The following is a 25,147-nucleotide window of genomic DNA, read 5'->3' on the forward strand; positions in this document are numbered from 1 at the left end:
TAGTTCCTTTTACGTAGTATATCATGCCTGGCTTTCAACAAAAAATTACAGGACATACTAAAAGGCAAAAACACAATTTAAACAGGACAAACATCATAACCAGACTCAGATATAGCAGTCATGTTGTCATTATCATACCAGGAATTTAAAACAATTATGGTTTATATACTAAAGGCTCTAATGGGGGAAAGTAGACAACATACAAGAACAAATAAGTAATGTAAGTAGAGAGAAAACTAATAATCAAAAAGCAATAGGTAGAGAGGCTGGAAAGATGGCAGAGTAGGAGGACCTAAGCTCATCTTGTCTCATGTATATAACTACATAACACTCACATCAGCATAAAGCAGGAAATGACCCAAAGGTAGAAGAAACTCCACAACTGAAGACAGAGAAAAGGCCACATCAAAGAAGGGCAGAGACGCAGTTTAGGAGCAAAATGGATCATGGCTGTTCATGGTTGGGAGTCAGCTGGGGGCACAGTGAAGGGCAAGAAACAGACTAGTACAACAGGGAGCCCTCACAGGGAAGACGAATCCCCATAACATTTGGCTGTGAAAGTGAGAGGGGCTGAATTTCATGAGTTCTTACAACCAGCGGGACTTAAGCCTGGAAATTTCAAAACCAGAGGCTTGGTAGAAGACCATGGGGGAAGGGAAGGGGAAAAAAATAGTTTCAAACAGAGAGGGAGGCAAACCATAAGAGACTCTTAAATACAGAGAACAAACTGAGGGTTGAGGTGGGGGGCTGGGGGAAAGGTGAAATGGGTGATGGACATTGAGGAGGGCACTTGTTGGGATGAGCACTGGGTATTGTGTGTAAGCGATGAATCATGGCAATCTACTCCCGAAGCCAAGAGCACACTGTATACACTGTATCTTAGCTAACTTGACATTAAATTACATTCAGAAAAAAATAAAATAAAAATAAAAACCAGAGAGAGGCTCAGCTCTAAGAGAGCCTGGAAGGCCATAGGAAACTGAGCTCCTGCCCTTAAACAGATAATACTGCAAATAGCCCACAGAGATACAGCAGTTAGAAAAACGACCAGAGCATGTGGGAGGAAGAGTTATTTACTCAGCTCAGAGTGTGTCTGGAGAGGCAGAAATCACAGGGAACGCCCCTTCAAGAACAAAGGAGCTGGCAGGCACCATTTCCCTTTCCTACCCCCTCGGCATAAACACCAGGCTACCTGCAGGAACCAGCACTGTGCCAATGCTCCCCATATAACTTGCTTACACCAAGCCCCGCCCCTTTGTGCTTCAGCAGATCCATCCTTCCTAGTCACCCTTGCCTCAGTCCAGGTGTTGCAGGTCCCCTTCCCCAGAAGACCAGAACAAACCCCACCAACACCCCATCTTCAACCCATGCATTCTGTGGGGCCTCAGTTCTGGCAATAGCCAAGGCAGGTCTCATTTCACAAGCAGACCAGCATGCACCTTGTTAACACATACTCCAACCTGGCTAGGATAAAACACTGCCCACAACAGGCAAAGAGGGCCTTTGCAGATGACTGAAGGAAAAAGCAGTAGACACAACAGCAGGGCACAGACAACACACATAGAAGACACTCCTGAAGCACCAGGTCCTGAGGAACAGGGAACACTGCACTACAGAGCATTATAGAACCTCATCTTTATACAGACATTATCTTCAAGAGCATGAGATACAGCTCACTTTCCTAGCACACAGAAACAGACACAGAGAGTTAGACAAAATGAGGAAACAAAGAAATATGTCTTAAATGAAAGAATAGGACAAAACCACAGCAAGAGACCTAAGTGAAATGGATATAAATAATATGCCACGTAGGGAATTTAAAGTAATGATCATAAAAACACTCACTGGACATGAGAAAGAGTGGAGGACATCACTGATACCCTTAACAAAGAGATTTAAAAAGAACCAATAAAAGATGAGTTGACCATATAGTTGTGGGTCCATTTCTGGGTTCTCTATCCTGTTCCATTGATCTATGTGTCTGTTTTTGTGCCAGTACCATACTGTCTTAATGACTACAGCTTTGTCATATAGCTTGAAATCTAAAATTGTGATGCCTCCAGTTTTTCTCTTTTTCAGGATAGCTTTGGCTATTCGGGGTCATCTTCTGGTTCCATACAAATTTTAGGATTGTTTGATCTAGCTCTGTGAAAAATGCTGGTGGTATTTTGATAAGGATTGAATTAAATGTGTAGATTTCTTTGAGTAGTACAGCCATTTTTTTTAAACTTTTTTTAATGTTTATTTATTTTTGAGAGAGAGAGAGAGAGAGCAGGGGGGGGGCAGAGAGAGAGGGAGACAGAATCCCAGGCAGGCTCCATGCCGTCAGCACAGAGCCCGACGTGGGGCTTGAACCCATGAACCACGAGATCATGACCCGAGCCGAAACCAAGAGTTGGACGCTTAACCAACTGAGCCACCCAGGCGCCCCTAGTACAGCCATTTTAACAATGTTTATTTTTCCAATCCATGAGCATGGAATGCTTTTCCATTTCCTTGTGTCCTCTTCAATTTATTTCATAAGTCTTCTATCGTTTTCACAGTATAGATTTTTTACCTCTTTAGTTAGGTTTATCCCTAGGTATCTTATTGTTTTTGGTGCAGTTGTAAGTGGGATTGGTTCTTTGATTTCTTTTTCGGCTGCTTTGTTATTGGTGTATGGAAATGCAACAGATTTCTGCATGTTGGTTTTATATCCTGCAACTTTGATGAATTCATGTATCAGTCCAGCAGTATTTTGGTGGAGTCTCTCAGGTTTTCTACACAGGGTATCATGCTGTCTGCAAATAGTGAAAGTCTGACTTCTTCCTTGCTGATTTGTATGCCCTTTATTTCTTTTGTTGTCTGAATGCTGAGACTAAGGTTTCCAATACTAAGTTAAATAGTAATGGTGAGAGTGTGCATCCTTGTCCTGTTCCTGCCTGTAGGGGAATGGCTCTCAGTTTTTCCCCACTGGGGATGATACTAGCTGTGGGTCTTTCTTATATGGCCTTATTGATGTTGAGGTATGTTCCAACTATCGCTACTTTCTTGAGGGTTTTTATCAAGAATGGATGCTCATCACTGGATTCTACTCCTGAAAGCAATACTGTACTGTATGTTAACTAACTTGAATTTAAATAAATTATGTACTCTAAAAAAAAAAAAAGAACGGATGCTGTATTTTATCTAACACTTTTTCTGCATCTATTAACAGTATCATATGGTTCTTATCCTTTCTTCTATTAATGTGATGTATCACATTGGTTGCTTTGTGAATATTGAACCAGCTCTGCAGCCCAGGAGTAAATCCCACTTGATCATGATGAATAATTCGACAAAGCAGGAAAGAATATCCAATGGAAAAATACAGTCTCTTCAACAAATGGTGTTGGGGAAACTGGACAGCAACATGCAGAAGAATGAAACTGGACCACTTTCTAACACCATACACAAGAATAAACTCAAAATGGATGAAAAACCTAAACGTGAGACAGGAAACCATCAAAATCCTAGAGGAGAACACAGGTAGCAACCTCTTTGACCGTGGCCACAACAACTACTTACTAGACAGGGCACCAAAGGCAAGGAAAACAAAAGCAAATATGACTATTGGGACCTCATCAAGACAGAAAGCTTCTGCACAGCAAAGGAAACAATCAACAAAACTAAAGGCAGCCTACAGAATGGGAGAAGATATTTGCAAACAACATATCTGATAAAGGGCTACTATTCAGAATCTATAAAAACCTTATCAAACTCAACACCCAAAAAACAAACAACCCAGTTGAGAAATGGGCATAAGACATGAATAGACATCTTTATTTCCAAAGAAGACATCCAGATGGCTGACACATGAAAAGATGCTCAACATTACTAATCATCAGGTAAATAACAAACCGAAACCACAATGAGCTACCACTTCACACCTGTCAGAATAGCTAAAATTAACAACACAAGAAACAACAGGTGTTGGCGAGGATGCAGGAAAAAGGGGAATCCTTTTGCATTGTTGGTGGAAATGCAAACCAGGGCAGCCACTCTGGAGAGCAGTGTCGAGGTTCCTCAAAAAAACTAAAAATAGCACTACCCTATAATCCTGCAATTGCACTCCTAGGAATTTATCCAAAGGATACAAAAATACTGATTCAAAGGGGTACATGCACCCCAATGTTTATAGCAGCAGCATCAACAACAGCCAAACTATGGAGAGAGCCCAAATGTCCATCAACTGATGAATGGATAAAGAAAATGTGGTAAAGGGGCACCTGGGTTGCTCAGTCAGTTGGGCATCCAACTTTAGTTCAGGTCATGATCTCATGGTTCATGAATTCGAGCCCCATATTGGGCTCTCTGCTGTCGGCACAGAGCCGCTTCAAATCCTCTATCCCCCTCCCTCTTTGCTCCTCCCCTAATCTCTCTCTCTCTCTCAACAGTAAATAAACATTTAAAAAAATAATAGAAGATTAACCAAAACACTTCTAGTTAATATATGGGTCAAAGACAAATCTCAAAAAAAAAATTAATATTTTGAACCACGTGAAAATAAAAATACAACTTATCAAAAAACTTGTGGGATGCAGGGAAAACAGTGTATAGAAAATTTATAGCATTGAATGCATATGTTAGAAAAGAAGAAAGATCTAAAATCAAAAATCTAATCTCCCTTTCAGAAAACTAAATAATAAGAGCAAATTAAATCCAAAGTAAAAAGAAGAAGAGAAAAAATAAAACTTGGGTCAGAGATCAATGAAATTAAAAACAGGAAATCAATAGATGGGGTGCCTGGATGGCTCAGTCAGTTAAGAACCCAACTGTTGATGTTGGCTCAGGTCATGATCTCACGGTTTGTAAGATCGAGGCCCACTTTGGTTTCTATGTTGACAGTGTGGAGCCTGCTTAGGTTTCTTTCTCTCCCTCTCTCCCTGCCCCTCTCCCACTCTCTCTTTTTTTTTTTTTTTTTTTTTTTTTTTAACATTAGACATAATTTTAATTTTAAAATTTTATCCAAGAAAAATAATTTAGAAAAAGAATAAGAGTATTCATTACATGATTCTCATGAAAACCATCACAGGTCCCTCATGTACTTCAGCAGGTGGCTAGGGGGACATGCGGTCTCCCACTCTCTCTTTATCTCTCTCTCTCCCTCTTTCTCAAAAATAAATAAATAAACATTTTTAAAAATAAATAAATTAAAAAAATAACAATAGGAAATCAATAGAGAAAATCAACAAACCCAAAAGCCAGTTCTTTGAAAAAAAAATCAATAAAATTGGCAGACCTCTAGCAAGACTAAGAAAAAGAGAAAAAAGGTACAAATTACTAACATCAGAAATAAAAAAGGGATATCATTACAGAGTTCATGGACATCAAAAGAATAATAAAGAAATATTATAAACAACTCTATGCCCACAAATCTGACAACCTAGATTAAAGAGACAAATTCCTTGAAAGACACAATCTGTGGAAACTCACCCACAAAAAAGAAATAGACTATCTAAATAGACCTGTATCTACTAAAGAAATCAAATCTATAATTAACCATCCCAGAAAGATAGCACCGGGCCCAGATTGGTGAGACCTACCAAACATTTAAGTAAGAAATTATACCACTTCTCTATAATTTGTTCTGGAAGATAAAAGCTAAAGGAATACTTCCTAACTCATTCTATGAAGGCAGCGTTACCATAATAGCAAAACCAGGCAAAGATATTGAAAGAAAACAAGAAAACTACAGACTTATGTTCTCTCATGAATATAAATACAGAAATCTCAATCTAAAAATTACAAATAGAATCTGACAATGTATTTTAAAAAAGGAACTATAGACACACCTGGGTGGCTCAGTCGGTTAGGCATCTGACTTCAGGTCAGGTCATGATCTCACAGTTCATGAGCTCGAACCCCACATCAGGTGAGCTTGAATCCTGCTTCAGGTGAGCTCCAGCCCCGCTTCGGGCTCTGTGCTGACAATATGGAGACTGCATGGGATTTCCTCTCTCCCTGTCTCTCTCTGGCCCTCGCTCACTCACAACCTCTTGGTCTCAAAAATAAGTTTTAAAAAAATCACACACACACACACAAAAAGAAGTATACACCATGGCAAAGTGGGATTTATCCCACATATACAATGCTGGATGAACATTTGAAAATCAACCAATGTAATCCACATCAAAAGCTGAAGAAGAATAATCACATGGCTCCATCAATAGATGGAGTAAAAGCATTTGACAAAATTCAACACCCAGTCATGATTTTTTTTAAACTCACAACAAATTAGGAATAGGGAGGAACCTTCTCAACTTAATAAGGAACATCTACAGAACCTACAGCTAACATCGTAATTGTGGGTTAGAAACTAGAAGCTTTCCTGCTAAGGTCAAGAACAAGACAAGGCTGTCCCTTCTCACCACTTCAATTCGACATATTGCAAGTCCTACCTAGTGCAATAAGGCAAAAAAATAAAATGAAATGAAATGAAGGTATACAAACTGAGAAAGAAGAAAAAAAAACTGTCTTTGTTCTCAGATGACATGATTGTCTATGTAGAAAATCCCAAAGAATCAACAAAAACACTCCTGGAACTAATGAGCTACAAAACTCTGATGAAAGAAACCAAAAGAGAACTAAATAAATGGAGAGGTATTCTATGTTCATAATGAGGAAAATTCAATACTGTCAAGATTTCAATTCTTCTCAATCTGATCTATAGATTCAACAAATCCCAGTCAAAACCCCAGCAAGTTATTTCATAGATACAGAAAAAATGATTCTGAAGTTTAAATGGAGAGGTAAAAGACCCAGAATAGTCAACACAATGCTGAAGGAGAACAAAGTCAGAGGACTGACACTACCCAACCTTAAGACTTATTATAAGGGGGTGCCTGGGTGGCTCAGTCAGTTGATCTACTGACTAACAATTTTGGCTCAGGTCATGATTCCAGGGTCATGGGATCAAGCCCCATGTTGTGCCCTGTGCTGAGTGTGGAGCCTGCTTAAGATTCTCTCTTTCTCTCCCTCTTGCCCCCTTCCCTGCTCACGTGTTCTCTCTCTCTCTCTCTCTCTCTAAAAGAAATAAATAAATTTTTTTAAAAAATTTTACTGTAAAGATACAGCAATCAAGATAGTGTAAAACTGGCAAAAAGAGCACACATACAGATTAATGGACAGAAAAAAAACAGCTCCAAAATACTCACATACAGTTAACTGATCTTTGTCAAAGGAACAAAAGCACTCAAAGGAGAAAACACAGTTTTTCAAGAAATCGTGCTGGGACAACCAGACATCCACATGCAGGAAGAAGAAGAAGAAGAAGAAGAAGAAGAAGAAGAAGAAGAAGAAGGAGGAGGAGGAGGAGGAGGAGGAGGAGGAGGAGGAGGAGGAGGAGGAGGAGGAGGAGGAGGAGAAAGAGAAGAAGGAGAAGAAGAAGGGGAGGAGGAAGAAGAAGAAAAGAGGAAGAAGGGGAGAAGCAGCAGCAGCATGTAGACACAGACCTTACACCCTTCACAAACACTAACTTACTAAACATAGACCTAAGCATAAAATGCAAAACCTATAAAACTCCTAAGAAGATAACACAGGAAAAATCTAGATGACCTTGGGTTTGGTTACGATTTTTTAAATAAAACACTAAAGGTGTAATCCATGAAAAAATTGATAAACTGGACCTCATTAACATTAAAAATTTCTAGGGTGCCTGGTGGCAGTCAGTTAAGTGTCCGACCTCTTGATTTCCGCTCGGTTCATGATCTCATGGTTCATGATATCGAGCCCCACATTGGGCTCTATGCTGATAGCGCAGAGCCTGTTTGGGATTCTCTCTCTTCTTCTCTCTCTCTCTCTCTCTCTCTCAAAATAAATAAATAAACTTTAAAAAAAAAAAAACATTAAAAAGTTCTGCTCTGTAAAGACACTATGAAGTCACAGAGAAGGAGAAAATATTTGCAAAAGACACATCTGATAAAGAACTGCTAGCGACCATATACAAAGAACTACTCTCAAAATTCAATAAGATAACGAACAACCTGACTTAAGAATGGGTGAAATAGCTGAAGAGATATATCATCAAAGAAAATATAAAATTGGAAAATAAGCATATGACATCAAAGAAATTAAAACAACAATGAGATTCCATTCCATATCCATTAGAGTGGTGACAACCTAAAAAACAGACAGCAGCAAATGCTGAAAAAGATGTGGAGCAGGAGGAACTCTCATTCATTGATGGTGAGAATGCAACGTGGTCCAGCTACTTTGGAAAACAGGTTGGCAGTTTCTTAAAAAATGAAACATACACTTACCATATGATCCAGCGATAGTGCCTCTTGATATTTATCCAAAGGAGTTGTAAACTTTATATCCATATAAAAACGTGCACACAGATGTTTATATTAGCTTTACTCATAATTGTGGAAACTTGGAATGGAAAAAAAAAAAACAAGACAAGGATTTTTACCATTGCCGCTTCTATTGGACATTTTACTGGAGGTTCTAACCAGTACAATAGGAAAAAAAAGTAAAGGCATTCAGATAAAAAAGTGAAAAGTTAAACTATCTTTATCTTCAAATTATAGTATATTATATGTTTAAAATCCCAAGGAATCCACCAAAAAATTCCAGAACTAATAACAACTTTTGCAGGGTTGCAAGATACATGATCAATATAGAAAAAACAACTGTACCTTTATGCACTGGCAATAAACAATCTGAAATTGAAATTAAGAAAACAAGTCTGTTCACAATATCGCCAAAAAGAATAAAATATTTAGGAGTAAATTTAACAAAATTAGTGTAAGGTTTATACACTGACAACAACAAAACATTGATAAGATAAATTAAAGAAGGTCTAAATAAATGGAGATACATTCATTAAAGTCCTGTTCATGATTGAAAGACTCAATATTGTCAAGAGAGCAATTCCTTTCAAATTTATCTATACATTCAGCAAAATCCCTATGAAAATCCAACAGATGTTTATTAGAAATTAACAAGCGGATCCTAAAATTCATATGAAAATGAAAAGGACCTAGAACTGCAATAACATTTTTTAATTATATATTTTGAGAGAGAGTGTGAGCAGGGGAGGGGCAGAGAGAGAAGGAAAGAGAGAGAAACCCAAGCAGGCTGTGCACTGCCAACGCGGCCAGCACTGCCACCACAGAGCGAGTAGGGCTTGAACTCACCAACCATGAGATCATGACCTGAGACGAAAATCAAGAGTCAGACGCTTAACCAACTGAGCCACCCAGGCACCCGTGCAATAACAATTTTTAAAAAGAACAAAGTTGAGGGGCGCCTGCGTGGCTCAGTCGGTTGAGCGTCCGACTTCGGTTCAGGTCATGATCTCATGGCTCCTGAGTTTGAGCCCCACGTAGGGCTCTGTGCTGACAGCTCAGAGCCTGGAGCCTGCTTCAGATTCTGTGTCTCCCTCTCTCTCTGTCCTTCCCCCACTCACGCTCTGTCCCTCTCTGTCTCAAAAATAAATAAAATCATTAAAATTTTTTTAAAAGAACAAAATTGAGAAAAGAAAAAGTTGAAGGACTTACACTATTCAATTTGAAATCTTACTCAAAAGATACAGTAATCAATGTGGTATTTGGCTTAAGAACATCATACAACAGGGGTGCCAAGGTGGCTTAGTCAGTTAAGGCTCCAACTTCAACTCAGGTCATGATCTCATGGTTTGTGGGCTCCTGACTCAGCTCCGGCTCTGTGCTGACAGCTTGGGGCCTGGAGCCTGCTTCAAATTCTCCCTCACTTTCCGCCCCTCCCTCGCTCATGGTCTGTCTCTATCTCTCAAAAATAAATAAACATTAAAAAAAATTTTTTTAATATTATACAACAGATCAATGGAACTGAATTATGAGTCCAAAGAAAATCTTCATATTTATGTTCAATTTATTTTTGACAAAAGTGCCAAAACAACTGTATGTAAAAAGAATAGTCCTTTTGGGGCACCTGGGTGGCTGAGTTGGCTAAGCATCCAACTTCAGCTCAGGTCATGATCTCACAGCTTATGAGTTCGAGCCCCCTCTGTGCTGACAGCTCAGAGCCTGGAGCCTGCTTCAGATTCTGTGTCTCCCTTGCTCTCTGCCCCTCCCCCACTCACACTCTGTCTCTCTCTCAAAAAATAAATAAACATTAAAAAATAAATTAATAAATATAAAAATACCTAAAAATAATACAATATATGTGTATTATATATCAATAAAACAACAGGGAAAAATCCATAGACTGGAAGAAAATATGTGCAAACATATATCTGATAAAGAACTTGTATCCAGAATATATAACAAATTCTTAAACTCAATAATAAGGCAAACAAGCAAGTTTTTAAATGGACAAAAGATTGTAATAGATATTTAACTACAGATGATACATGCTTAGTTAATAAGCTCATCAGAAGATGAAGATGTTCAGCATCAGATGCAAGCTAAAACCACAATGACATAGTACAACACACCCCCTAGAATGGTCATAATCAAAAAATATAGACAATACCAAGTGTTGGTGACTATGTGGAGAGACTGGAATCCTCATGCATTGCTGGTGGGAATGTAAAATGGTACAGCCACTTTGGAAGGCAAATTTGTAGAAGTGAAACATAAACTTGGAGCACCTGTGTGGCTCAGTCGGTTGGGCGTCCGACTTCAGCTCAGATCATGATCTCACAGTCTGAGTTCGAGCCCCGCATCGGGCTCTGTGCTCACAGCTCGGAGCCTGGAACCTGCTTCATATTCTGTGTCTGCCTCTCTCTCTGCCCTTCACTCACTCGTGCCCTGTCTCTCTCTCCTTCAAAAATAAATAAAACATTAAAAAAAGAAAAAAAAACATAAACTTGACATCTGACCCAGCAATTCTACTCCTTGGAATCTATCCAAGAGATGTGAAAACATATGTCCACACAAAGACATGTACATGAATGTTCACAGATGGCAGCATTACTCATAATAACCAAAAACTGGAAATAATCTAAATGTCGAACAACTGGTGAATGGATAAACAAAATGAGGTATATCCATACAACAGATCCTCTCATCAAGCGAAAAGGAATGAAATACTGATACAACATGCTACACCATGGATACAACATGGTTAACAACTGCTACAACAGGAATAAACCACAAAAACAGTACACTAACTGAAAAAAAAAAAAAGCCAGTCACATAGACTCCATATCCTATGTTTCATTTATATGAAATATCTAGTAAAAGGGCAAATTTATAAAGACAGAGGCAATGAGCAATTGTCTTGGTCTGGGGGTTTGAGCAGGGATTAAATGCAAACAGGCATGAGGAACTTTTTAAAATGATGAAAATGTTCTAAAACTAGATTGTGGGGGCATGTGGGTGGCTCAGTTGGTTAAGCATCCATCTCTTGATTTCAGCTCAGGTCATGATCTCACGGTTTGTGGATTCAAGCCCTGCATCACGCTCTGCACAGAGCCTGCTTGGGATTCTCCCTCTCCCTCTCTCTCTGCCTCTCTCTCTCTCTCTCAAAATAAATAAACTTAAAAAAATAAAATTAGATTGTGGTAATGGCTGCCCAACTCCATAAATTTACTAGTAAACTAATAATCATTAAATTTAAAAAAGTTAAAATGAACATCACCTGTAAGAGATTAACAGATACGATGTACCTTCAGAAAAAGACACAAGAACAGTTATTAGCATTCACGCCAAAAATGAGAAATTTTAATCTTATCATAAAGAAATATCAGAAAATCCCAAATTAAGTAACACTCTATGGAATAAGTACCCATAATTTTCAAAAATATTAATGACTTGAAAAACAATGAAAGAATAAGGAAATGTTCCAGATAGATCCTGACCTGCCTCCTGTAGGCAAAAAAAAAAAAAAGTAGATATAGAAATATATTATAAAAAATATTATCAGCACAATTGACAAAATTGGAAAATGAACTGTTAAAGTATGGCATCAATGTTAAATTTTTCTTAATTTGATAATGGTAGTAAAGATATGTAAGAGAATATTCTTGTTAGGAAATATACACCGAGCAGCAACTTCTTACTCAACACATCTCTAGAGGCAAGGGAAACAAAAGCAAAAATGAACTATTGGGATCTCGTCAAGGGAAAAAGCTTCCACACAGTGAAGGAAACAATCAGCAAAACTAAAAGGCAACCAAAAGAATGGGAGAAGATATTTGCAAATGACATATCAGATAAAGGGTTAGTACCCAAAAATCTATAAAGAACTTATCAAACTCAACACTCAAAAAAAAATAATCCAGTGAAGAAATGGGCAAAAGATATGAATAGACACTTTTCCAAAGAAGACATCCAGATGACTAACAGATACATGAAAAGATGCTCAACATCACTCATCATCAGGGAAATACAAATCAAAGCCACAATGAGATACCACCTCACACCTGTCGAATGGCTAACATTAACAATTCAGGCAACAACAGATGCTGGTGAGGATACGGAGAAAGAGGATTACTTTTGCACTGCTGGAGGGAATGCAAACTGGCACAGCCACTTGGGAAAACAGTATGAAGGTTCCTCAAAAAATTAAAAATAGAACTACCATACAATCCAGCAATTGCACTCCTAGGTACTTATCCAAAGGATACAGGTGTGCTGTTTTGAAGGGACACATGCACCCCAATGTTTACAGAAGCACTATAGACAATAACCAAAGTATGGAAAGAGCCCAAGTGTCCATTGACAGATGAATGGATAAAGAAGATGTGGTATGTATATACAATGGAGTATTACTTGGATATCAAAAAGAATGAAATCTCGCCATTTGCAACAACATGGATGGAACTAGAGGGTATTATGCTAAGTGAAATGAGTCAGAGAAAGACACATACCATACAACTTCATTTGTATGAGGAATTTAAGATACAAAACAGATGAACATAAGGGAAAGGGAAGCAAAAATAATACAAAAACAGGGTGGGGGGCAAAACATAAGAGACTCTTAAATATAAGGAATAAACTGAGGGTTGCTGGAGGGATTGTAGGTGAGGAGATGGCTAAATGGGCAAGGGGCACTGAGGAAGACACTTGTTGGGATGAGTACTGGATGTTATATGTAGGGGATGAATCACTGGATTCTACTCCTGAAGTCATTATTGCACTATATGCTAACTAAATTGGATGTAAATTAAAAAATAAAAATAAATATTTTTTTAAAAAAAGGAGGGGTTCCTGGGTGGCTCAGCGGTTAAGCGTCTGACTTCAGTTCAGGTCATCATCTCATGGTTCGTGAGTTTGAGCCCCACACTGGGCTCTGTGCTGACAGCTAGGAGCCTGGAGCCTGCTTCATATTCTGTTACCTCCCTCTCTCTCTCTGCCACTCCCCCACTCATGCTCTGTCTCTCTCTCTCTGTTAAAAATAAATAAACATGAAAAAAAATTTTAAAGGAAATATACACTGAAATATTATGAAGTAAAGAGGCCCAATATATACAACCTACTGTCAAGTGATTCAAGGAATATATACATATTAATATATATGTGCATATCTCCTGTGGTCTTTCTGAGAGACAGTATACAGCAAATGTGGCAAAATGTAAAAAGTTGATGAAGGATAAATGGTAGTTTTTTGTATTATTTTTGCAATGTTTCTAGAAATTTGGAAATATTTCAAAATAAAGCATTAAAAAATTAACAAAACAGAAAAAGACTAATACTTCTTTGACATGACATGTATTTCTGAGCAACAGCCAGTGTCATGCTTAAGGGGCAAACACCAGCAGCATTCCCACCAAAGTCTAGAACAAGAGTAAGATGCCACTTTCTCACTAATACTTAACATTGTACTAGAAGTACTAGCCAACAAAATTAGAAAAGACAAAGAAATCAAATGTATAAAACTTCAAAGGAAAAGAAAACAAGACCGTTTGCCGACCATATGATTGTAAACTGGAAAAATAAGACAATTCCATAAGAAATATGAATACAAAGCTACTATACAGAAATCATTGGGAGGATGGCAATGGAGTCAGTCTTTGAAGCCGTCCCTAGAGCTGTCATGTCCCCTCCTCTTCCACTTCCCATTGCAAACAATAAAGGCCATTTGTACCGTAAAATGTAAAAAAATAAAATTTAAGATTATACACACACACACACACACACACACACACACACACACACATATACACATACAGAGAAATCATTGGCTCTCACTTATAACAGAGAAACCTAAGTATTCGGTTAAAAAAAATGTAATTTAGCTTCAGCCTCAGCCTTTAAAGGGCCAAATACCCAAATAACGACTTTATGTCAATTTAGGCATTCTTAAAATGGTAAGGTATTAATAATTTTATGATCACAAAGACCATGATCATAGCTAATCACTATAAGAGCATCATAATTGTAAAATGCCATTCACCCCTCAGAAATGTGTTCAGGACATATAGTACAGCATAACATACCGGAATTACCAGAATTATTGGGAGATAAGCAGAAAGTGAATGGGCCACTGTAATCCTTCTTGAGGCAAAGACTAAGGAGTTTCTATACAAGAGATATTTGAAGTCCCCTTTTCTTGTACTTATGCAAAATTTTCAAACAAGATACAAACACCAGTATTGCATGCTGAAAAAGATCTCTTCATAAAAGACAGAAGAGATCATGTACTTTGAAGATAACAATAGAAAATTGTTATCTTAACAATACTACAGAAAAATACCCACAATGCTTGGCCATTCCAGGAAGAAAACAAATCCCCTATGTTTGTAAGTAGAAAGAAAAGGATCTTACCACATCAATCCTTAATTGGGGGTTGGTGGGGAGTTGAAGGGAGAGCTACACTATTTATATTTTTTTGAAAATGTATTCAGGTATTATTACTTATAGAAACATAATTTTCTTAAAGCCAGTTATTCATTCTAGGAGATAACAGAACAGCCAATGCCAAGAGCATTGTCAGGGACCGGAGCGCAGGACCTGGGCCTCGGAGTCTCGAATGAAGCAATGAAAGAGTCACAGTGCTCTGATGCCTAATGCGGAGGAAACTCTTCTGAGTCCTCTTCATTGCGCCTAACTTCCAGTACCCAAGTTACCTCCGCTTTCTTCTTCCAATGGAACGTCGGTGGCCACTTGTTCCAGCGCAGACCCTGAAGCTATAGTTGCTAATTCCACCTCCATAATGGATCAAGCACTTCATGCTGATTGGTTAAGCAGTATTGATTGACATCAAGGAAACCCAATGAATGGCCCTGAAAGTCCCTGGGACTCCTGCAGGAAAGTCAGGCGGGATGAAAGATATCTAATCTGGTGCCTAGCGAGCCATTCCTGAACCTTATAAATATTATGTCATAAAAATAACTGGAAAAGTACTTTCTAACATATCAGACCCTCTTTTAGGATGATGATCATGATGATAAAGATGACGGTATTTTTTTTTTACCATTCATTCAACACCTGCTTTATGCCAAGACTCTGGGGAACAACGCTGACATTATCAAGTGGGAGAGACAGATTCTAAACATAATAAACAGTAAACAGCTACTACTTACTAAGCACTTACCATGTTCCAACAACATTCTACTTACATTACCTCACAAACGCCCTGCACAGGGGATGGCATTCTCCCATTTTACATGTAAGGAAACTGAGGCTGAGAGAAGGTGAAATGACTTGTCCGTCATCACCCAATTAGAAAGTGGATGACCAGAAGAGGAAATCGGGTACATCTACTCCAGGAACCCTGCTAACTGCTTCGGTCTCAGGACAGGTCCATATTCCCTTGGAAGGGGAGCTCACAGTGAGGATCCACAGGACTAAGGACAATGTTGAGCTCCAAAGTGGAATTGCTGAGGTCAGGGCAGCAGCGGACATCAGGTGGTACCAGTCAAGGCCCGATTCCACCTTGCACAGAGCCCCACTACTGGCCAGACCAAGAGCCCCAAGCCCCCCCCCCCCCCCCCCCACCGCGTGTCCTGGACAGCTTTAGGCCCGTCCATCTGTCACTTACACCAGGGCACGTCCACTTTCACTCTCCTTAGTGGAACCCCCATTATACTCCGAGCGTGGAAATGTCAAGGGTCAAAGCAGTTGTTCCTGCAAGTTCCTTCCCTCATCCCCCACCCCCAGTCCCCCGCACCACCACCACCACCTTCTGCCTGGACACCAGCAGCACAGCGGTTGCTCCCATCACCTGGGACCCTGGGCGTAGGTTCCAGCGGCGTCCACATTTACCCCCACGGAGACTGCAGCTTCCTGGCAGCCGGCACTCTCCTCTCCCCCTCTCCTCCTCTCCCCTCGCCCTCATCGCCGCAGCCCCGCGGAGCCCTTGCGAGTTCACGCAGCCAGTGCCTCGCTCCAGGTCGCACCTACTCATGGGAATTTCCAGCCGCAATGCCAGGAACACCGGAAACGCAGCCGTGAGAGCTGATGCCCGCCAGCTGAGCAAGGAAACACCCTGACGCAGCCCAGGAAATCTGAGTTCTCTTCATAACTTTGTCACCAACAATCAGGGCCCTGATCGAAAGTATAACTACCCGGGTACCTGAACCTCTCAACCGCTAAATGAAAACAAACTTAGTGATCGATCTTAAACACTGGAAAACAGGGGCTCCTGGGTGGCCCAGTCGGTTGAGCGTGGGGCTTCAGCTCAGCTCATGATCTCTGGGTTGGTGGGTTCCAGCCACACACGGGCTTACTGCTGTCAGTGCGGAGCCGGCTTTGGATCCTCTGTCCTCCTCTCTTCTCTCGATGCCATTCCCTCTCTTTTCTCGATGCCACTCCCTCTCTCTCTTTCTCTGAAAAATAAACATTAAAAAAAACTTTAGGGTAAAACAATTTGGGGGGCGGGGAGGTACTTACAGAGAATTCCTAGGTTTCATGCCCCAGGAATTCTGATTCAGTGATTCTGGGATGGAGGAAAGCATCCGCATTTTCCATAAATTTGCCAGGGAATGGCAATGCCACCAAGTCACAGACCAAGAGCTTACATGTCCATTAAGAGAGGTCTGACTTAAGTGTAATTCCATACAAAGGAATGCTATGCAGCTATAAAAATGAAAATATAAATATGCTATTTTGTAAAAAGGAATAAGATGAGCAATTGCGGGGTTAAGGAACAGGGGTGGAAGGAAATGTTTCGTTGTCCTCTATAACCCCATTAGGAGTATCACCTATTCCAAAATCAGTGTTTGGTGTTTCTTCCTGTTAACACTAGATAAGGAGTTGAGCCACACCTTCCTTTTTGCACCCATGATACATCACGCAAATGCGCTTTTGAACAGACACTCAGATCAAAGGCGCTGATGCTGCATCATCTTATGTGGGCCTTAACATGTCAGACCCAGTTCTGCTAATTCCAGGCTTCCGAGCAAACTGAGTAAAATTCTGCACAATATTTTCATCATTGTAAATTGGACTAAAAACAAACATTTTGTGACTGTATTTCTGGTCAAACTAGATAAACTCTTACTTCTGACGACGGCAGTGTAATAAATTAGTATGAAATGGTATGTATATAGTATAGTAGTAAATTGATCATGCGCACCTGCTTACACACTCAATTCTAATCTTATGTCGTCTTTCAACACCAGTGAAAGATTCCGACAGTGGTTTACAACTTCCGCACAGACGTAAGGATATAGTCTAAAAACTCTTCCCACTATTCAACTGAAGGAAAAGCGATATTCACTTCCGGGGCGGGGCTTCGGAGGAGGAGGGCCTTACATCTCGCTGTCCTGGTGCAGCGTCACACTGTTGGGACTTGAAACTTAATCAGTTTTCCAATTAAGGTCGTCCTCATTTGAGATCCACTCAAGGAAGGTCAAGATCTTGACACTGGAAGCCAGCCCCTAGAGTGGCATCATTGTTCTGCCTCCTAGTGGCCTATAAAAGTATCTCTTTACGCAAAGCTTCGGCTACCGGGCTGCACAGATACCGCGAATTCTAAGGGGCGAAGCCTCCGTGGGGGCGGGGCTTAGCGTGACATTTTGCGACTTTGGTTCCGCCGGCGTCACTTGCAATATCATTGGCGCAAATCCGTCCGTGTGAGGAGCCTGGGATTCCAACGCCTGAGGCCAAGCCCTGCGCCGCGTGCTGCGCCACCAGAACCTGGACTGAGGGTCTCCCGGGAGGCGCCCCCAGAACTCCCGGGCACTCACTCTGCGTCGCGCCGTACCGCACCCCGCCGCGCCCCGCCGCCTCACCTGTCGTCGAGACCTGTCACTGCGTGCAGGACCCAGCCCCTCACGCCCTCCGCCAGGCCCCCCGGCAGCGCCACCCGCAGCGCCGTCCAGGTGATGGGCAGCCGGCCCCGCAGCCCCAGCGCCTACCCTGCGCCCTGTCCCGGACCGCCGTCCGGAGGACCCGGCCCCGCCAAGCGCAGCCGAACCGAGGAGTTTGCAGGCCTGGAAGGCCTGGAGGGGCCCCCGGCCGCCGGCGCCCTCACCTCCGTGGTGGTTCTGGCCGAGGGCTGTGCCCTGCAAGTGCCCCTGGACGACGTCGACCTGGTGCTTGAGCCCGAGCCAACGTCGGTCCTGCAAGTGTCTGTCGGAGAGCTCACCCTGCTGCTGGTCCCCGAGGCCCTCCTGCGCTCAGGAGGGCAGGGCCACTCGCTTGTCGTCCTGGAACCCTGCGCTTTCCTGGGCGCGCCCGGGCACGACGTCGCCGTCGAGCAAGGATTCTTCCACGCATCTGTCCCACAGATGGTCCCCCAAGAAGAGGCCTACGAGGAAGACGCGGACCCCGCGTTCCTGTCGCCTCGGATGGACCCTGCAGCCGGCTCCGTTGCTGGGCTCCGCCACTGCGCGGGAAGCGTGACCAACCCCTACCCTGTGGGCCAGGTACCAGAGCCTCGGTCTTGGGCCCCCACTCCTAGTCCAGAGAGACGCTCTTCTTTCCGCTACTTCAACCTGGACGTCCACCTTCTGGAGCCCTTCCCCAACTCGCCACTCCAACCTCTACCTGCCTCTCCGAGTCCAGGTCCCCACGCGCGCCCCCAGCGCCCTCCGGGTCCTTCTCGCAAGGCCCGGAGACGCCTGTTCCAGGAATGAACTGAACCCACAACCCCTAGCCACCTGGTAGAGACCTTAAAAGAGTCTTTTAAGAGCGCTGTGTGTACTTTGCACAACCTGCAAGAATCACCAAGCATGAATAATGGACAGATGCTCTTTTGATGGAAGCTGCATTGCAAAATTGTGGATCAATGGTGGTGGAACAAAACATCTGGAAGGAAGTCACAGAAGCAAAGAGATGCTGTTTTAAGTACAGTGTACTTTTAGACATCTGACATGCTGCTTAGGTTGTTTTCTCTATAAAGGTTGCCCTTAAGTAGCTGCATTCTCCCTAGTTTTGCTTCAAACCCCAACTTCAGCACTTTTTCTAAAAACCCATCCTTTCCACAGCACTCTACCACAGCACCTCTTCTTTCCAAATTAAAGTAATTACTTTTGTTTTGTTTTGATTTTTGCCTAATGTATTTTGGCCCTAGTGTGCATGCTAGTTTATGACAACTTTGCCATTTTGACCTCTCAGTGGCTGTAGACGCTTTTGGAGAATCTAACAAATAGGTGTATGTGGACAAATGTTTGTTGGCTACAAACACACAGAATGAGGAGCGATGATATGTGCCCTCCTTTTTTTAATGAGAAGGCTATCAAATGGTTTAACTCTACTGCTAGGTTGGGGGGTGGGGGTTCCCCAAAGGAACCAACTCTTTTCCATTCTTCCTATATATTTTTCATATAATTCTCCTGTGCTGGAAAAGTTTAAGGACTATAAACTTTGTGTTGATAGTTCTAAGATCCTGAATATATTTTGTACATTATTCCTGGCATATAGAAATAATTTGTTATGTTGATCTGGTATCCAGAAAAATGATTTCATTTCTTTAATGGCCTATCTATAGATGTTTTACTTAACTAATAAAGACAATAATATCTCCAAAACAATGAGAATATTATCTCTTTTTTTGACAAGTCTCTTACATGTTATTTTTCCTTAATTTTTTTATTGGATGTTACTCCAAGTCCAGGTTGAATAGTGTCGTTGACGGGGGCATCCCTATCTTGCCCCTTGTATTGATGCAAGTGCTTCTAAATTTTACCATAAAGCATGATTTTTTTTTTCCTGGGAATAGTTGGTAGATAACCCTTATCCTGTTGAAGACGTTAGTTTTCAGTCTTTCTAGTCATGAACAATCTTGGGATTTTTGTCTTGTCTGTTTTGACAGACTACAAAGGCTTTCTCAAATTATTGTAAATGTTGGCATTTAATTGTGTATATACATAAAATAGCTGCATGGAACCTTTGGGTCACAGAGTAGCTACAGAAACCTGCCTACAGACGAAATGAGACCAAGCTTGGGGCTTCAGGGATTTTAAAAATTGGATGCCCTCCTGAGGCCTTGAGAAGAAAAGGTGGAAGGGGAAAAGCAGTAACTGCTGGGTCACATTAAGAGTTTTAAATGTTAAATTTTAACACAAACTCTTCTGTATGTGTAGATGACTTCTGTACTTTCTTTTTTAATCTATTGGTGTGGTGATGTCTTATCATTTTTCTTATCATTTTTCTGTCACTGGTGGTGTGACAGTGTCTTATCTTTGCCTTTCTGCTATTCCACATTATTTTAGACAATTTGAATTCTACCCAGGGTTCCTTTTTCTTTGTTTTTAGTTTTGTTCTGTTCTCACAAACAACCATATACACACAACTTCTCATTTTAAAATGTCATTATTTTGCCAGGTTTGCCTCATATTTTTAAATAAATAAAGTATTCATGATAAAGTTAACGTCAACAAGATACTCCTTTTTTTCTGTTGAACATTAATAATTATTATTCAGATTTGCCAATGTGCTTTGCCAGTATCTTTGCTCACTTTCTATTCTCACGTTCCACTCATTCATCCGTCCTCGTTTTTCTTCTTGCCAATGTATGTTCTTTAAAATTCTTTCAGCTGTGGCCTATGTGTAAATCTTAGTTTTGTATGTCTGCAAATATTTCAGTTACACCTTCTCACTTGTGTAACATTCTAGCGAGGGTTCAAATTCTAAAATAATGCCTATAGTCTCTCATTACTTCAAAGATACTGCTCAGGGGCACCTGGGTGGCTCAGTCGGTTAAGTGCCTAACTGGCTCAGGTAGTGGTTTCACAGTTCGTGGGTTCAAGCCCCTTCTAGGGCTCTGTGCTGACAGCTCAGAGCCAGGAGCCTGCTGCAGATTCTGTGTCTCCATCTCTCTGCCCCTCCCCTGCTCTCACTCCCTCTCTCTCTCTCAAAAATAAACATTTTAAAAAATTAAACAAAATAAAAAGTAAAGAGGATGTGGTATATATGCACAATGGAATATTACTCAGCCATCAAAAATAATAAACTCTTGTCATTTGCAATGACATGGATGGAACTAGAGTGTATTATGCTAAATGAAATAGGTCAATCAGAGAAAGACAAATACCATATGATTTCACTCAGATGTGGAATTTAAGAAACAAAACACATGAACATATGGAAAGGGGAATAAAGAAAAAGAGGGAAACAAATAATGAGACTATTTTTTAAGTTTTTTAATGTTTATTTTTGAAAGAGAGAGAGAGAGTGGGTGAGGGGCAGAGGGAGAGGGAGACAGAGGATCCAAAGTGGACTCTTTGCTGACAGCAGAGAGCCCAATGTGGGGCTTGAACTCACAAACCGTGAGATCATGACCTGAGCTGAAGTCAGGCCTTTAACCAACTGAGCCCCCCAGGCACTCCCTTTAGTATTTTTCTTGACTTTGATATTCTACAGATTCAATGTGATGTGTTTAGTGGTAGAAATTTTGCCTGCTGCAACTCAATGAGATTTTTAAATCTGGAGATTTAACTTTAAAAAAAATATCTCAGAGTGCCTGGATGGCTCAGCCGGTTAAGCAACCAACTTCAGCTCAGGTCATGATCTCACAGCTCTTGGGTTGAAGCCCCACATCAGGCTTTCTGCTGTCGGCACAGAGCCCCATTCAGATCTTCTGTCCCCATCTCTCTGCCGCTCCCTTGCTTGTTCTCTCTCTCTTTCTCTCTCCCTCTATCAAAAATAAATAAACTTAAAAAATATTTAAAAATCTCAGAAAAGAATGAGTATCTTTTGGACCATTGAATCCCTCTCCAATATGTGGAACTTATAATAAAAAATGGTGATACTGCTTAATCAATCCCTTTACCCTCCTGTCTCTTAGTATCTATATTATGTTTTTGGATCCTTTATAATAATCCACTTTCTTCTAATTCACTGATTCTTTCCTTTTCTATTTTCAAAATTATGTTTATGTTCTTTATAAGACACTGTACATTTCAAATATTGCATTTTTCCTTTTCAAGACTTCTAGTTATTTGTTTTTCAAAAATAGTTTCTCTGTTTCTCTCTGTCCCTCCACTGCTTGCAGTCTCTCTGTTTCTCTCAAAATGAATAAGTAAACTTAAAAATTTATTTTAAAAAGGGGGGTGCCTGGGTGACTCAGTCAGTTAAGCATCTGACTCTCGGTTTTGGCTCAGGTCATGATCTCAGGTTTTCATGAGTTCAAGCCCATGTCGAGCTCTGTACTGACCCTGCAGAGTCTGCTTGGGACTCTCTCTGTATATATCTCTCTGCCCCTCCCCTGCATGCACTCTCTCTGTCTCTCTCAAAACAGATAAATAAAACTTAAAAATTACTTAAAAAATATCTATCTGCCCTTATTTCACAACTTTTAATCAATGCCATATAAACTTTCCTTACTTAATGGGTATCTCCTTATTTATCTCTAGAAGAATTTAAGCCTTCTTATTTTAAGTTCTGTATCAATTAGCTCAATAATTCCATTTCCTTGGACATGAAATCTCCAATTATTTGGCAACCATTAATGAGACTGGTTTCCTCCTGGGGAAAGAAATCTTGTTTTGGGGACACATTTTGAATGGGAATTCATTTTCTCTCCATATTGGAATTTTGCATGTGCTTCATCCTGGCTCTCTAAGATCCAGAACTCAGAGCTAAGCATATGGAGCTTAGCTAATTTGCCACTCGAAAATCATAGTTCTCATCCTCAAGCAATCACACATGACCCAATTTCCTATTTCAGTGCTATAGTGATGCTGGAGTGGACTATCCCTATGCCACTCCATCATGACTGCTGGGCTAACTCAGTTGAATTGCTCTCCAAGAATTACCCTAGGGGCACCTAGGTGGCTCAGTTCATTAAGCATCCGACTTCAGCCTAGGTCATGATCTTGCGGTTCGTGAGTTTGAGCCCCATGTTGGTCTCTGTGCTGACAGCTCAGAGCCTGGAGCCTGCTTCGCATTCTTTTTCTCCCTCTCTCTCTCTCTGCCCCTCTCCCGCTCATTCTCTCTCTCTCTCTCTCTCTCTCTCTCTCTCTCTCTCTCTCTCTCTCAAAATATAAACATTAAAAAAAATTTTTTTAAAGAATTACCCTCAACCTCCACTCCAAAGATTATTCAATTAGGGGATGCAAAGGCTGAGTTCACTTGGTTCAAGACAACTCTGAAGGACTATCCCAATTCTAGAGCTCTCCATGGGTTGGCTGAGGCTTTTGTTGCAATTTCATCCAAGTTCAAGCTCCATCAGCCCAGTCATATTTTCTTTGTTCCTCCAAATTCCTGCATTAAAATCCCCATTGAAGTCTTCCCAAACCAATTCAATACAGCTGGTGCCAGGAGTTATCATAGGAAGCAGCCACTAAAATAGATTTCAGAGCTGAATTATTGAGCATGAGTAGCCTATAGCATGCTACAGCAAAGCAGATAAGATCTTAATCAATGGTGAACTTATTGACATACTGTAGAAAGGAATACACTGGCATTGGCAGTATCCCAGGCATTTGAGAAATTTGGGGGACAGAGTAATTATAAGAAGTAATATTTATAAGCATCATGGAATTAAATGACTACTGCTGAGATGATCCATACATTCATGAAAAATAGTGAAAGGGGGTACATGCACCCCAATGTTTACGACAGCATTACCAATAATAGCCAAACAATGGAGAGAGCCCAAATGTCTATTGACTGAATGGATGGATAAAGTAGATGTGGTATACATATACAATGGAATATTACTCAGTCCTCAAAAAGAATGAAATCTTGCCATTGGTAATGACATGGATGGAGCTAGAGTGTATTATGCTAAGAGAAATAAGTCAGAGAAAGACAAATACCATATGATTTCAGCCATATGTGGAATTTAAGAAACAAAACAGATGAACATATGGAAAGGGAAAAAAAGAGGAAGAAAAGGAAACAAACCATAAAAGACTCTCAACAATAGAGAACAAACTAAGGACTGATGGAGCTAAGTGGGTAGGGAATGAGCAAAATGAATGATGGCTATTAAGGAGGGCACTTGTTACGAAGAGCACTGGGTTTCATATGTAAGAGATGAACCACTAAATTCTACTCCTGAAACCAATATTATACTATATGTTAACTAGGATTTAAACAAAAGTTTGAGGGCAATCTGGGCGGCTCAGTTGGTTAAGCATCCGACTTTGGCTCAGGTCATGATCTCACAGTTTGTGAGTTCGAGCCCTGTATCAGGTTCTGTGCTGACAGCTCAGAGCCTGGAGCCTAGTTCTCTCTCTCTCTCTCTCTCTCTCTCTCTCTCTCTCTCTCTCTCTCAAAACTAATTAAACATTTTTTAAAAATTTTAGTTAGAAAAAAATAAAATAAAATCTATGCAAGCAAAAAACAAAAACAAACAAACAGAATGAAAGCCTGAGGGCGACTAATTACCAATAAAACCTAAATATGAGATTCAAACAGTCTCCTTGGCAGCATACAAATAGACTTTTGTCTCTTGAAGCTAAAGGAGTCATTGGGAGGCCTAAGAATCCAACCCAGGATTTGCTATGCAGATAATGGAGTACCATAAAAGACTGAATTCCCAAACTAGGCAAGTCTGTAATGGTGAGATCACAGCTTAACTGAGCATGAAGACATTGCATGGAGACAACCATACAGATATAAATGAACATTTTAAATTCCCAGATCCCTCTCAAGCCTCTTGAACCACAGAAGTGGCCCACTCCTCTCTGTAAAAAGTTGGCACTTCTCCCTTGCTTAAAATGATGCAGAAGCCTCTGCCTGGCAAGATAACACACACCAACTTCAAGATCTTCCCTCCTCTCTCTTTGCCACCAGACCAGTGACTAAAGTTATATACAATATAATCCCAGCCAGGAAAATGTGAGGCCTGTACATACGGA

The 25,147-nt window shown here is 40.7% G+C and overlaps 1 protein-coding gene across 1 annotated transcript; it reads left to right on the forward strand.

The window, feature by feature from the left end:
• The first annotated feature begins 18,220 nt into the window (after positions 1-18,220).
• Positions 18,221-19,347, forward strand: LOC122198454 (proline-rich protein 23A-like). Its single transcript, XM_042903074.1, has one exon. The coding sequence runs from the start codon at positions 18,221-18,223 to the stop codon at positions 18,971-18,973; it is 753 nt and encodes a 250-aa protein (XP_042759008.1). The 3' UTR covers positions 18,974-19,347.
• The last annotated feature ends 5,800 nt before the right edge of the window (positions 19,348-25,147 follow it).

This window comes from Panthera leo, chromosome C2 (genome assembly GCF_018350215.1).
Source record: "Panthera leo isolate Ple1 chromosome C2, P.leo_Ple1_pat1.1, whole genome shotgun sequence".
NCBI classification, from domain to species: domain Eukaryota; kingdom Metazoa; phylum Chordata; class Mammalia; order Carnivora; family Felidae; genus Panthera; species Panthera leo.

Bases quoted from the DNA above. Each gene is read 5' to 3' on its own strand.
- LOC122198454 (XM_042903074.1), top strand. From the start codon at position 18,221: ATGGGCAGCCGGCCCCGCAGCCCCAGCGCCTACCCTGCGCCCTGTCCC.